General features: G+C 41.2%; 1 protein-coding gene across 25 annotated transcripts in view; it reads right to left on the reverse strand.

Annotated features, from left to right (window-relative positions):
• LOC310721142 (receptor-type tyrosine-protein phosphatase delta) overlaps window positions 1–15,745 on the reverse strand; it is a 458,849-nt gene that overhangs the window by 95,904 nt on the left and 347,200 nt on the right. For all 25 annotated transcript variants that reach the window (XM_083532456.1, XM_083532475.1, XM_083532454.1 and 22 more), the window contains 2 exons: window positions 15,256–15,401; window positions 12,436–12,577 (listed from right to left, as the gene is read on the reverse strand). In XM_083532456.1, the coding sequence (XP_083388582.1) occupies window positions 12,436–12,577; window positions 15,256–15,401 (288 nt within the window). The remainder of the gene's footprint in view (window positions 1–12,435; window positions 12,578–15,255; window positions 15,402–15,745) is intronic.

Below are 15,745 nucleotides of genomic sequence, written 5' to 3' on the forward strand. Positions count from 1 at the left end.
TATATATATGATATTATGATATTTATATATACGTATATATACATACACTGTGTCATTGCTCATAGAAATCAGGTTCACTGGCCAAGTGTATTGACACACACAAGGAATTTGGTTCCGGCTGTTAGTGACTCTCAAAAGTCCAGACATAAATAACACTATACATTTAGCATGGACTATAAAAGACAAAACAGACTATACAAGACCAAACAGATAATGTGAGACAATATAGACAGTACAGGTAATTGTCCATGTTTTAGAGAAACAACACACGTTAAAAATTTTTTTTTGCTCAATTAAAAACCTTTTTTGTTCCTATTATAAAAACTCTAAGTCGCAAATGGTAGCGCAAATGAAGCCAAATAACCAACTGCTGGTGCGCACAGATGGCCAGCTGCTCTGTGATGCTCCAGCTCTACTCTTTGTGCTGCGTGTGAGGATTTTCAGGGCGGCGATTGCGCTGTTCCGTGGTGCCAAAAATCCCCGGACACACGCGATAACGTAAATCTGTCTAAAGCGGCAGAAGGACTGCTCTAGCCACCCACCCTTACACTCATCGTTCGTGTTAGCAGAGGTGATTATGTGCTTAAGTGTAAACGCGTATCGATCGACTCCACCAATAAGTCTATGGAGCTGAGTCATTGGATTTAAACTGATAGCTGTGTGTAAGACGCTCGTAAATCACGCAAACACGCAGCCTCACACACATTCCTGCAGACAGAGCTTGAGAGAGAGACTGGGCATAACTCAAGCTAATGTTTCCTTACCTTAGTCCTCAGGCTAAGAAGCACAGGTGTGACTGAACAACAGAAGCAGGACAGGACACGAGTCGAGAGACACAGAGGACGGAGACGGATTCTTCACTGACGCCTCGTCAGCCTATCCAGCCATGCTGCGATTTTACGCCGGATTAATTGCAGCTCAGATGTCTCCTCAGGTTCGGATCCTCTACATGCCACAGGACCAAACTAGACGACCCTTGATCTTGGCAAGAACAGCCATAAGGGATTATGAGCTGGATCAGGGCTGATACAGAGAACATCTCAAGAAACTGATACTTTCTTCATCTTGTACAGAGTAGTTACTTAAAGAATGATGGGGCATGGGGTTTTATTTCCGAAGTTCCTCAGCAATTTGCCCACGATTGGAAACGGATTATAATGTGACGGGTTTTTTTTATCCATTTCTAAGAACATATAATGTTGTCTAAAATCAGTTGTCTGGAGAAATATCCTGACTAAATGGAAATAAACTTAATTCATTTAGCTTTTCGCCGAGCACATCGAGACGATTGAGAGCTAACTGAGAGCTCAGAAATGTGCAACCTAAAGCAAAAAGGCAGAGCTGCGTTCTCTTCTCTTTACAAAAAAACTTAAGTAAAGCAAATTTATGTATTTCAGTCAACAGGAAGGCACTGTTTAATGAATAATGATGGTTAGATGGAGATATAGTGCATGAAATTTTGACTGAAATAAAATAAAAAAAACCTCATGGAAAACAGTACTTTTCCTCACTGTAATCTGTTCCTGAAATTAGATCTCCCAACTCCTGCACTTTGAACGCCCACAGTTTCAGAGCTAAGATGCTAATTCTGAACGAACGTGGCATTAATTTGTGCAAATTGCCTAGTCTGTGCAGTGCAGACGCAGTGTTTCCAGCGACAGGCTGAATTGCGTCTCACCTCTGCTGGCCCCGGGCTCAGGGAGCGCGGGTGCTGAAATTGTGTCCCTTCATTAATGATCTCAATGCATCAGAGCTGACAAGGAGTGTAAGGGCTCGGCTCCCGAATATACGCCGCAAATTATTCTCACGCAGAGTGGGAGACAGGGGAGAAATTACAGGATGGGAGAGAGAAAGAGAAAATCCGGTGAAACAGGGCTAGAGGACGAGAGCAAAAGTGAGATAATGAAAAAGAGAAAAGAGGAAAGCAGCTGAGTGGCAGGAACGAGAGAAGAGAGAGAGAGAACGTGAGGATGCAAAAGAATTAATGGAGGAGAGAATCAGAGAGAAGGAGAACACAAGAACGAACAGATGTATTAAAAGTGTAAAGATAATGAGCGAGAGAGGAAACGGCAGAGAGAAAATGAGAAGGAAGACAAAATAAGAAAGAAAGATGGAGAGAAAAATGGTGAATAAAAACATTGTATGTGCATCTGTGTGTGTGTGTGTGTGTGTGTGTGTGTGTGTGTGTGTGTGTGTGTGTGTGTGTGTGTGTGTGGGAATGATGACATCCTCCTCTTTGTCCCCTTTAAGCCTTCCTGAGGCTTTGTAATTAATTTCCGTGTTTTTCTATATGCTAAAGCAGAGATGATGCCAGAGATGATGCTGAGTGTCGCAGCAGCAATCAGCTCTTCATTTGCTGCTTTATTTCCCAAATCCACCTTCACAGGCCACGCACCTGCACACACACAGCTCTCAGGGTGGTGTAGCGGTCAGACGTTTGCTGAATTACTAAAATGGCGCTAATAAAACGCCTCGAGGAGTTCACATTATCTTAACACTGCGGGTAATGGCAGAACTTTTTGTGCCCTAAGTCGTATAATAGGGAATGAAAAGTCTGAGTATAATATTGAGAACTTGTACATTTCGTTTTAGTATTTCATCCAGAGGCCACGCCTACTTTAAGGGACTGGCAGGCAGAGTGGTCACACCCCCATAATGACCAACAGGATCTGACATACAACAGGCTCAGGCCTGTTTCTCGTAGGACAAAACACATAGATCATGCCTCCTTCTATTAGACATACACACAAAGGTCACGCCTCCTTCTTTTAGACAAACACACAGAAGCCATGCCTTCTTCTCCTGGACTGACACACAAAGGCCACGCCTCCTTCTCTCTGACAGAAAGACATAGACCATGCTTCCTTCTCTCTGACAGACACACAAAGGCCATGCCTCCTTCTCTCTGACAGACAGACATAGACCACGCCTCCTTCTCTCAGACAGACACACAAAGGCCACGCCTCCTTCTCCTGGACTGACACACACAGGCCACACCTCCTTCTCCTGGACTGACACACACAGGCTACGCCTCCTTCTCTCAGACAGACACACAAAGGCCACCCCTCCTTCTCCTGGACTGACACACAAAGGCCACGCCTCCTTCTCTCAGAAAGACATACAAAGGCCACACCTCCTTCTCTCAGACAGACACACAAAGGCCATGCATCCTTCTCTCAGGTTGACACACACAGGCCACGCCTCCTTTTCCTGGACTGACACACACAGGCCACGCCTCCTTCCCTCAGACAGACACACAAAGGCCTTGCCTCCTTCTCTCAAAAAGACACACAAAGGCCACGCCTCCTTCTCTCAGACAGACACACAAAGGCCACGCCTCCTTCTCTCAGACAGACACACAAAGGCCACGCCTCCTTCTCTCAGACAGACACACAAAGGCCAAGTCTCTATTTCACTGTGAGCTCTGTGGAAGAGTGCACCAGGTCGTCAAACCCTCCACATGATCATGCTGACAGAGTCACAGATGGAAGCGTCTCTTTGGAACGACGCGATAAGCTGATGCTACTAGATACTTTCGTGCTCATCTCTCTATTTCTCTTCCTCTCTTTTCCCTTATACCACTTTCTTTCACTTGCTTTCTGTCTCTCTCTCTCCCTCTATCGCTAATCCTGCCTGTCTGCCTCTATACTCTCTATCTCCCTACTTTTCACTCTTTCTCTCACCACATCTGTTTCTATATCTCTTTTTCTTCCTTTATCCATCCCATTCTAACTACATGCCTGTATCTCTCTGTCCATCACTCTTTTTTATATATATTCACTCCTTTTATCCCTATTATCCTCTTTTACTCTCCCACCCTGGTTTTCATCATCTCTCTCTTTCTCTCTCTCGTGCCCTCGCTCTTTCTGACACATCGCATTACGCGAAGGAACTCGTGCTCGTGGCGTGAAATGCATCGCTACATCTTTCGCACGCACGCCAGATCCGTGTCGATCCCATCTACCCTATGAGCACACAGACACACAGCTTTGTGTGGCGAGTGTGTAAGTGTGTAAGTGCGTGCGTGCGTGCGCATCCCAGGGGCTCGGATCAAACAGATGGATAAAGAGAGGGATAAAAAGAGTGAGATGAGGCCAACTGGTCTGAGGCGGTGCCAGAGAACAGGGATAGACTGACATGAAGGATTTCATCTCGGCGATAACGGACCATTTAGATCAAGACAGAGAGAGAAAGAGAGAGAGAGAGAGAGAAAGACACAGAGAGAGAGAGAGAAAGAATGGAGCTCAATCCACTGATCTTTGCATGTTCTCTTCCTTTTCATCACTCTCTTTATCTCTGAATACACAATCGTTCAAACCAGTGTGTAATTTTTATATGTCTGGGTTTTTTTTTTTTGTCTGATTTGAAGCCATTTTCTGTTTAGACATATGAGATGACTAAGACAGAGAAAGCAAAAAAGGCACTTCATAAGACCTTTTTTGGTTTGTGGTGTGTGTGTGTGTGTGTGTGTGTGTGTGTGTGTGTGTGTGTGTGTGTGTGTGTGTTGTTGGCTATGTCCTGTTAAAACACTCTGTCCATTTGCATTCTTTCCCCTTGAGGAAAGCAGACATTAGGAAAAAAACGCAGTATTCCAGGCGATGGATAACCAAGTTTAAGACGTCACGTGTTTGAAGGATGTGGTCCTGAATATTTCAAGCGCAATGTTGAAACGAAACCCAGTTCGTTCCACGCTTTAATGATCCGTACACAATTTTAAACCCTCCGACCTACAGAGTACAGTGGCTTTGAAACCTGCAGCCGGCAGAATATTTAGCGATGCTCTTTCAAGCCACACGTTTCCTATTCCTATTTTTTTGTCGCATTTTTATTACAAAGTCTTGCGTTTGAGAAAGGAATTTAGAAATAAAACCCCAATCGGAGCCATTAGGGTTTCACAAGCCAGTGCACTCTTAGTACCGGTCCCAAGCCCGGATAAATGGGGAGGGTTGTGTTAGGAAGGGCATCCATCGTAAAATAAAGAGATCCTATTTTTCTGACCACATAAGCTCCTGGTTCTAATCTACATCAAATCCTTCCCTGGATGTTTTCTATAAAGAAGTCCTGAAGGAAAAGGAGCTGTGATTCACCTGAGTTCAGCCATGCCAATGAATAATTAAAATCTAAGAGAGTGCACGCAGTAGGAGCGATTGCTCATGGCTGAACTGATGCTAGACAGAGTGCATATCTTGGTCCTGAGCAGCACAAAGAAGCAAGATTACATCATCTCCAGTGCTGCTATTAAACAAAGAAAAGTTTGTCCAAGCATCCAAGCGAGCTGGACCTGGCTTCCCAGGCGGCAATGCTGTAGAAATGACATCATGCTCTATATTCAGTTGTTGAAGGAATGTTTCTTTGGTTTTGGAAAGTAGATCAGAAGATCGCAAGAGTGCAAAAGGTGGCGTAAGGGCCAAGAGTGGTTTAAACCAAGAGGAAATAGTTATTGGTAGTCGACTTCGACTTTTGATCTCGACTGTAAACAAATGAACAGAGTCTGTAATGTTACTGTAAAAAAAACGGTGATACTACTCCTTGGAAATGTAATGGTTTCCAAAAGTACATAAACAGATAAACGCATGGACGGCGCTCAAAGCGTTTCTTCAGCTGATTAAAGCAATAGCCAACTGTATAATTTCTAACAGGGGCAAAAGAACAATTGGACCACGAACTGAAGGAACTTGAAGAAATTATAACGCACAGGCCAAGCAAGAGGTCGAACCAGGGCAGGTCAAATACAGGTATGAGGCAGGAATGCGAAATGTGAGGTTGTTTTTTGAGAAGGGACGTTTCCATGTCTCAGAGTTCAGCCTTCAAGGTTTAAATGAAACTCATTGATGGGGTCTTGTTCGATGCAATGTTTTGGTTTAATCATCCTCCTTCTTCTGGTGAACATCTCTCAAGAGCATTATTATCTCAATTCAGAGTGTCGGAGTGGAAAATGCAGTGCGGCCTGAATGGTTTTCTCCTCCTTCTGAATCCTCTCGACTCTGTGATAATTCACCACCTTTTGACTTTTTGACCCCGAACCCAGACAAAAGAGGCGGGACTTCGAGTCTCCGATAAGAACAAGCCGCCTACGCGGTGCAGGGACTATCTTCCACTTCAGAGGTCTCTGTAAAAAAGCTACGCTGGAAATGTAGAAAAGATCATGACACATGGCAGAACTAGAATGACAGATTGAGATTCCAAAGGCACAGCTTCGCCGTTTAGACGTTTTTTTCTTGCTGTAATGACACTAGTTTGTCTTGTGAAGAGTTTGATAATTAGTTGAATAAAAACAGTAGAAACACTGAAATGCTAAAGTGTGTTCAATCGGTCCTCTGGAACAATAGCTGCCTATTTCATGAACAACCTCTCTGAATAGGAACACTAATACCATAACTGCACACTTTATAGCTGTAATATGGAACTTACTTCCACAACATTAAATGTAATTAGAAATGCATAAAAAGTATAAGATGTTTATTAACGAATAAGAAAACGTTAGCGATAATAATATACATGATATATTCTATAATAAGAATCCAATGGGACATAACATCTAAATATGGAGATACACTATCAATTTGATGCGAATATAAAAGAAAAACCTCATATATATATATATATATATATATATATATATATATATATATATATATATATATATATATATATATATATATATATATATATATATATATTACAATCGCTCTGATTACTTGGCTGGGATTTTCCGGCTCTTTTGAAGCTGTCAATACATGTAGCAGATGTTTCTCTATGATAATGAACAAAGTCTATCTTTCCAGCCTGCATAATAATATTTAGAGCACCACTGCTGTTTTCTCCACTTATCCTTTAGCTAAATCATATCTGACGCTCTACTCATACACAATGATTCATTTCCTTTATTAATTACAGTCAGGGGAAATTTTTTGTCTAGGCAGAGATCTATAAAGTCAGAGCAGATTAGGTTCGATCATTTTAATTATGGAAATAAATAACCAGCCATTATCTCTCCTGTTACAGAGTAGCATGCAGGCCAGGCTGTGAGTAATGAAAAAGTGGTGCTTTCTATAGAGCAACAAAATAAATAAATAAATTGCACAAGAGGCTAGCGGTAAAGGGGAAGCAAAAAAAAAAAAGCAGCACAATAGCAGTGAACTTCCTTTCGAACCAGAAGGGCCAACTTCCTTCTCAACAGCTGTACCTGCTGACTTGGACACTTTACTGATTCAATGCTTTTCATACTTTGTGGCTCCACAAAGACAGAGCTCACCTGGGTGGATAGATAAGTCTGTAAATGAGCACAGTTTGGGGACAAACAGGCTCTTTGGCAAAATGTGTGGGTCTCTGGCATCTATAAAGCCGAAGGATAAACCACAGTGCTGGGTGCTCTGTGAGCTCAGGATATTTCCAGGATGTGTAATTTTACAAAGGTTTTCATGCAGAGCGCTGAACCTCACTCTGGTGAACATACATTGCTGAGGCACTGGTCTATTCAGGCATGAATTTGAACACTTCAGCAGTGCCTTTGTTTTCCTGTCAGCATTGCGGCAATAGGAACAGAATCATGTGGATTTACTGGGGAAATAACTGTGTGTGTGTATGTGTGTGAGGGGGAGAGCTGGATGACTTGGTATACCTCATGGATCGATGCTTGGTCTCGTTGTTCTTCAGCACCGCTTCGGAAAACGGTATCTTTAGGCCAATAATAAACCTAAACCAACCACAAACCAAACTCTATTTCTTGCCCAGCCCTAAACTTACTCCTACCCTACTATTAATAATAGCTCAACCCTTACTGTAACCTGAGTAAACCTTAATATTAAAACTAAACGTATCCCAACCCAAACTTTGGCCATACATAAACTGAAATCAAAGCTTGCCTAACCCCAATCCTAATACTAAACCTAGGCCACAGAAAAGCCAAACATCTTCCTTGTCCAGCACTAAACCTAGGCAAACACAAAAGCCAAGCCTATTCCCTAGGTGAAGCTCAACTGACTCTGTCATACATTTCGTACATATTGTTGCACACACTGTGAACACACTAGGACTGTTCAATTCAAAAATTCATTATACTTACTGTACACACTTGTAAATAATTATACATTTCATATGCCTCATTATTACTATTTATTTTATATTTGCTGTAGTTTGTTGTATCCTAGGAGATATGTAAAGATCCACCATTAAAGACAGCGCATTCTATTATTCCAATGAATAACTGGATTTTAATAAAAAGCCTTTAAGCTTAAAGCCAATTCATTAAACTACACTCCACTATAGTTACAGAAATATGTGGACACCCGACCCTCACATGTGTGCCTTCACCAAATTGTTGCCCTAGATTTTGGTGTGATTTTCAGGAGTCCACATTCTTTTGGCGATGCAGTGTATATTGAATGTGATGAACCGTGCCTAGCGAGAACAGTAAGGCCAAAAAAATAAAGGCTGCACCTTGACACAGCGATCCAGAGATAAACATTTCCTGTGTGGGATGTGTCTCAGCAGGGCTGCACTGTCTTCGCTTTATTCGGCCGCTCTGTGAGTAACAGTAGAGTGTAAAATAAAGTCAGAACCAGCCAGCGATGATGAACGGAAAGCCAGATGGTCTCCTGACAGTGACACACACTCTCAAGTTACCGAATTCTCCCCCAAAGCGTGGGAAGACTGAACTTGGGGGAAAATTTACAATGTCTACTGAATGACAAAAAGCTACCAAGTGCAAATATACGGTTAGAGTATCATTTTGCAGCTTCTGTCACTTTGAAGGGGGAGACATATTTTTGAAGCTTCAAAGAACTAGCGCTGTAGCCGAAAAAACGCTAATCTCTTTTAATCACGGCGTTAGCTGCAGCTGCCGTCGGGACTGCGTGTGTTAACGGATTACACGCGGAAACTTGCCTAGAAATTTCCAGACATACGTTGGAGGTTACAGATATGACAGTGTTACTTCTGTTTGACCCTACCAAATTTCTCAAAAAAAAAAAAAAAAAGAAAAAAGAAAAAAGATGTCCAATTCAGTGGGAGGAAGCGGGAGTCGCTCTGTTCTCTTTTAAAATCTCGTGCAAGTAGATTCCGAGAGGACTTCATTATACTTCCATCAAAGCACTTAATGCAAATGAATTCGGTGAGTCTGCTAGTTCATCACTAATGCCGTTCCTCATCATCCCCTATCCTGGCCGCATGCTAATAGCCCAGTGGCGCATTTTCTCCTCCCGGCCTTCGTCGCGTCTCTTGTAATGATGCAACTGCATCAATTGCCCTTGTTCCCTATAGGATCCTCCTATATGGCATGGAGTGTTGCTTGCATAGGTCTGAACTGACTTATCATGACAGCTGTGGCTCAACTTATTAGTCAGTGTACCGGCCTTTATTATGAACTACGTATATTGTATCTCGGAATAGTTTAAGATACTGTGTACTTTGTTCTTCTTGCACATGAGATCCATGAACAGCAGCCTTGCAAATCCTGCCATAGAATTCTAAGCATTCCTTTTCACATCCAGTATGGGCTACTTTGTAGTCTGACTCAGTGGTTTAATCAGATTTAATCCCGGATGGTCAAATTTTCCCTTTTTTGCGCTTTTATACTCAATATAAAAGTGGACAACAGGTGAACGTCTGTATTTGAACGAACATTAGTGGTCTAGTGGTTAGGATGCGGCGCTCTCACCGCTGCAGCCTGGGTTCGATCCCCGGTCAGGGAACCAACCCCAGCCATTAGGGTTGCACAAACCTTAGTGCCGGTCCCAAGCCCGGATAAATGGGGAGGGTTGCGTTAGGAAGGGCATCCAGCGTGGTCCGCTGTGGCGACCCCTAATGGAAGAAGCCGAAAGGAAAATTATTTACGCTAGGTACTGGCTGCATTCCCTGAGGTCCAGCAGCATAAAGAGTGAAACCTGTGAGCAATCAGGAAAAAGTTTTAAAAGAACTGCTAAAAACTGAGTTTCTTATGACGGAGGCAACAAGGAAAGGTAAAAGATTAAAGAAAGAGAGAACGAAAATGCAAAACGAGAGCAGAACGGCAAAATGAAAGGTTGAGGAAGACAAAAACCGAAGGAAATAAGAGGTGAGAGATCGGAGAGAGAGGTAAACAAAAGGGTGGAAATAGCAATTTGAACACAGAAATTACTTGAGAAAAGTGCGGCTCAGATAGAAGATAAAAAAAAAAGTGGATACGATCTATGCCAGAGAACATCATTTCACGCTACTGACACCACCGGGCTCCATTACTCAGCGCCAGAGAGAGGGAGACAGAGAAAAATAGGGGCGGAGAAAGAAAAAAAAAAAAATGAGCTCTTGTTTTGTTTTACGTATAATCCATTGAGGAAATGACCTTGTTCATGCTCATTACCAACCCCGTTCCACCCCTCTGAATGGAACGATCCGGAAAGCTGGCAGATTGGGCCAAGTGGGATCATTTATGAATAAGGCATGACCTCCTTCCCACGGAAGACACAAACCACTTCAGTTTCACACTGGACACGGACAAGATAGGGACTGTCTTTATGCGTTAGTGCGGGTCAGAGCGTACGAGAGGTTTTCTTACTCGGCGCAAACAAATAGTAACTCAAATTTTCCATTGTACATTAAAGCAGCCTACATTAGCATAGCTGCACAAGCCGCGGGCAGCACCACACACCTTCATTCGTTCCTCGTTTTCAGTGTCCACTTTGGAAAGATGGCATTTGATTATCCGGTCGCTAAATTATAACGCAAAGATATAATCCGTCCAAATTTGGTTACGAGTGTTTGGTTTAGTGAATAGCAGAATGAAGAATGAAAGTGGCAAGCGTTCACGAGTTAACCGTGTTCCCGCTGCCTCATATCTCAGGGCAAAATTAATATTGGTTTTGTCTAATTATGCATGAGCAGCTAGTTCATTGCCTACTGGCTAGATATTGGGTAATTAGTACTCTGTTCTCCACTTTCTTTCAAATAAAATGTGATTAAATTTCGGTTCAGGGCATTCTAGTGGTTGGTAATTTACTGAGATGCATGTGTGTGCGTGTGTTTCAAGAACAGATCGACTGTCTTGTTGCGCTGCCATCGGACTTTATCACGGAAAAGCATGCACAGCAACTCACTCTGTGTCAGCATTAATTCTTGCACACACTCTTTTAGACCGAATGAACTGCATAGGAATATAGGCGGATTTTTACATAGATATTGCTTCATTTTAAATCCAGAAACTCGGAGAACACAGCTGGGCCGCTCCCAATTGTCATCATCCATACACTTATACTGTAGATGTGCGGATCCACGGTGTGCACAATAACAAATCAGCTGTTGAGCCGCATGAGAAATGAGTTTGTGTCACTTTAGTGTCTTTAATACCTTCGCTGCTCAGTTCAGTACAGATGTGAGAGTCGCATTCGGTACTAACTCGCTTACTGAGTCATTTTTCAGACTCCGTCCTTAATATTCTCCTCCCTTAGCGTCTTTAGCCTCTCTAGTCCAGAGAGCGCTCTAATTTGAACTCCACAAGTACAAGTACTCCAGAGACAATCACAGCTACAAGACCACAATGCCAGTATTCGTTCGGAATTTTTGAGTAACTTACAAATAATAAAAAGAAAAAAAAAAGTAGCAGGATTTAGGTTTTAAACTTTCAAGCTTTCACAATCCCCCCCCACCAAAAAAATAAATAAATCGTTTTATGGCACAGACTCAGAGACTGTATGAACATTCTTTTGTAAATGTGCCATAAAATTAAGATTACTGATCCAAAGAAAAGTAGTCAGCAAGACGAAAGAAATGTGCGCATGCTAATAATGAGAATCCTAATCACAAACCCGCCAGTACGTCCTTGACTCTAAACCTCAATATATAGAGGAGATTGATAAATGTGCAGATAGAACAGAGTCAAGAGTCAAAATCTGGCATGGTTTTTTTTTTTTTTTTTTTTTCGAAATCAACAAATCCACACTTAATTTGATTAGTGAAACAACGCTAATTTCCATTAAAGCATGGGCTTTTGGTAATGGGACACTAACTGTAGTGTTCATTTCCAACAAAAGAGCAGAATGTTGCGTGAAACAAGATTTGACTGTCAAAAATTGTAAGCATTTCTATAGCTAATAATGCCGAATCTCATGTGATAGAAAACAAATAGGGTATTTTTGATCTTCTTTCGATTGAAAATAAAGGAACAAATAAAGGGGGCTAATTATTAATGCACTGTTCTGCTCACAGCTGCAAGACACAACGAAGCAATTTTTCTGTAAAAAACAATCAAATGAAGACAAATGTTTTCTCTATCCAGAGTGATGAGAGTATGTTTAATAATTTTATAGCAGTTTTATAACCAGAAACTTACTGTATGTATCACCAGTTATCATATATAAAGAGAAATACCAACAGCACAGCTGAGACAGTCCTCTTACCTGCTTATGATGGTGAAAAAAAAAAAAAAATTGTGATCTGTTTTGACGTTTCAGATGCACCTACCACGTAAGACAGTGAGGCGGGTGGTGGCGCTAATCTCTCCAACACTGTTGGAAGCCACACATTCGTAAATGGCTTCATCCCGTGGAGTGCGCAATGGCTGGATTCTCAGGACAGAACCGGAGCCATCGTCAAACTCTATAACCTGCAGGGGTGAAAAATATTTTTTAAAAGATGGTAAGAATGTATGAAGAATGTATGAAGCGTGTAAACATTTGTGGACATTTACAGAATTTGGCGTTTCTGTGAATGCGGATGAATGTTTTCAACTGTGGTATACAGACCTCTAGTACAGATATTAGCTGTATTAATATTATTATTATGAATATCTCAGTAGTGGACAGTCATGAAGTAAATGTATTTCGGCTATTTTCTGTTCTGGCACCGAGGTGGTGGAATGAACTTTCCCTAGATGTCGGTACAGCGGAGTCCCTGACTATCTTCAAGCGACGATTGAGGACCTACCTCTTTCTGTAACACTTCAATTAGCACTTTCCAAGTTTGCTTTGTAGAATTCAAGAGTTATATTTATATTAAGTTTGTAATCTTGCGTACCAGTGTAGATTTAATAATTGCTAGAGACTCAAAGCACTTTTTTCACGTATCTGTACTTTACTGAAGAATTTCCAATTTGGGGAGACTTTTACTTCAACTTCACTAAATCTCAAGTCAAATCTCGTACTTTTTTGACTCAACTACTTTTTGCGAATTCAGTTCGTTTTTATTTATTAGTGGATAAAAAGCCACCAATCAGTGTCGAGCGCGGGCTCTGTTTTGAACTTGTTTTGATTGGCGCTTGGTGGTATCTACTTCTCACCAACATACAGTTCAGCACCAGTTGAACAGCAAGCAGAACATTTTGAAAGGAATAAATGATGGAATAAACTTCTGACTCAAACACCAGTGGCCTTATTTGTGCGATTTTTTTAAGTAGTAGAAAAGAAGGTTTTTGGCTCATGGTAATTTTATTAAATATCAATCAGTGTTCGACTCATTAATATCAGTCTATTAATAGATTATTGTGCTGAGAGTAACATTAGAGTCTTTTCACATAAACATTGATTAAGAAAAAAATCCTGTGACAAAAAACGATAACAGAAACATAACAGCCATAATAAATCATAGTACTTTGGATTCATAAGTACATATTATATTGTATTTATATAATTATATAAGTAATATTTTACTTCGTGAATCTTAAGTACATGGTTTATGTACTTCGTCCACCACTGATTAACGCCTACAGATCCACTTATTACATTTATTATGTGATGATAAATGCAATAACTGGATCTTTTTTTTAACAATGTCTCAGCATAAACATTGCAAAAGAAAATATTATACAATATAAATAGACTACATTCAATGAGTTCAAATTCGTTTCACGGAAATTTCCTATACTTTGTGACTTTCAATACAAATACAAAGAAGTGGAATAACTGGCTTAGGATATTTATGTTATTTTAACAGAACAGTGATGTGAAAGAGAAAATGCAGGTCTGATGGACAGATGAGGCTTGAAATAAACGTATAGCAACATGGTGATGTTTGTAGCGCAGCTGTATTTGGAATCGCAGAATCTGGAATCACTTTTATAGAGTAAGTGCAAATTCTCTGTATAACGAAGACCCTTTAAAACTACCTATGACACGCAACGTGAATAATAATGGCCGTACAACACATGCCATGGCAACGCTGTCTTGCTCTATTTCAGAAAAAAAGAAAGAGCAATGACAGGAAGTCGCTGAGCTTCGGAAAGGAAACGACTTTCCTGCAGGAGGCAAAGTGGGTGATGGAATAGCTGGAGGATTCAGGACCATGGTGCTGTTAGTCTATTTATCGCGGTGTGTTAGCATGCAACGCATACACCCATGGCAGTGCGATGAACTCTGATAAGATTAGATTTCTGTTGGTGTTAGACAGCAGCACCCGGCCAGGGCCGTCCCCTTAAACGATAATACGCTGCAAATCGTCACTAGCAGAACGATGACAGTGAAAATGCCGCAGTGACACACACACACGCACAAACACACACACACACACACACACATTAATGGGAATCTTATCAGTGTCCTCGTGTGATGGGTTGCTTTATCATGTATAGCAGAAGCACAGATTAAAAGAAATAAATCAAAATGCTTCAGCCAAATAAGAGAGCCAAGGCGCATACTGCAGAGCGAAAAGAAATACATCTGAAAAGCAAGAAGAAGCAGTAGCCCATGAACTATTCGCAGTCTAACAGCCAAATGCAAAACCACTAGGGCTAGGCATCAAGGTCAAGGCTTAGAAAGTGCACTCATTTTTTCTGTACCCTTCCCCAGATCTGTGCCTCGATACAACCCTGTCTCGGAGGTCTACAGACAATTCCTTGGACTTCATGGCTTGGTTTGTGCTCTGACATGCACTGTTAACTGTGGTGCTTACAGATGTGACAGGTGTGTGCCTTTCCAAATCATTTCCAATCAACTTGAATTTACCACAGGTGGACTTCAATTAAGTTGTAGAAACAACTCAAGGATGATCAGGATGCACCTGAGCTCAATTTCGAGTGTTATGGCAAAGTTTTTTTTTTTTTTTAAATAAAAAAATAAAAAATAAATAAATTAAATTGAGGTAAATGAATCTATTTGGAAATGAGGCTGTAACATAACAAAATGTGGAAAAAGTGATGAAACCTTCCAGATGCACTGTTTATATTTTTCCATATCCTTTTTTTCTTTCGCTATTGGTTAAGCTGTACATACTGGAATTACAGCTAGCATAGGGTACGACCTGACACGTTTTCCAGTTGACCTTTTTTTTTTTATGTTTAACACCCAGTACCTCAAATCTCTGGTTGCTCACTCTCTTCCCCTTCTTGTTCCAAACAATTTTGGGCCTTGGGTCACCCGTGGCCTGGCAAACAAAGGATGCGACGCCTCCTTGCACTCCCGTTTGGTCGCTGGGGATCCTTAAAAACTTTGGTGGTGCTGGAAAAGACAGACAAGAGATTATTAACAAAATCTAGATCTAATATAGAAAGTAACAGTAACCTGGATGCACAAAAATGTGATAAAAATATAACCAGAAGGTTCAAAAGATTTGACCTTACTGGCAGACATTGTTAAGTAAAACCCCATCAGGTTACATTCGTTCCCAATGGCTCACCAGGTCAATTTGTATTTGGTCAAACAGGGTCACCACACATGCCTAAGTTAATTATCTTGTCTTTGTTGAAAGCTAACCTCGCAGTTCATGTGTTAACACTGTCACAGCAACCTGAGAGCATGAACACCCACCCGCTAACATCACCTTTTTGTCACGCTTACTATTA

This window comes from Silurus aristotelis (assembly GCF_946808225.1).
Source record: "Silurus aristotelis genome assembly, chromosome: 27".
In the NCBI taxonomy this organism is placed as follows: domain Eukaryota; kingdom Metazoa; phylum Chordata; class Actinopteri; order Siluriformes; family Siluridae; genus Silurus; species Silurus aristotelis.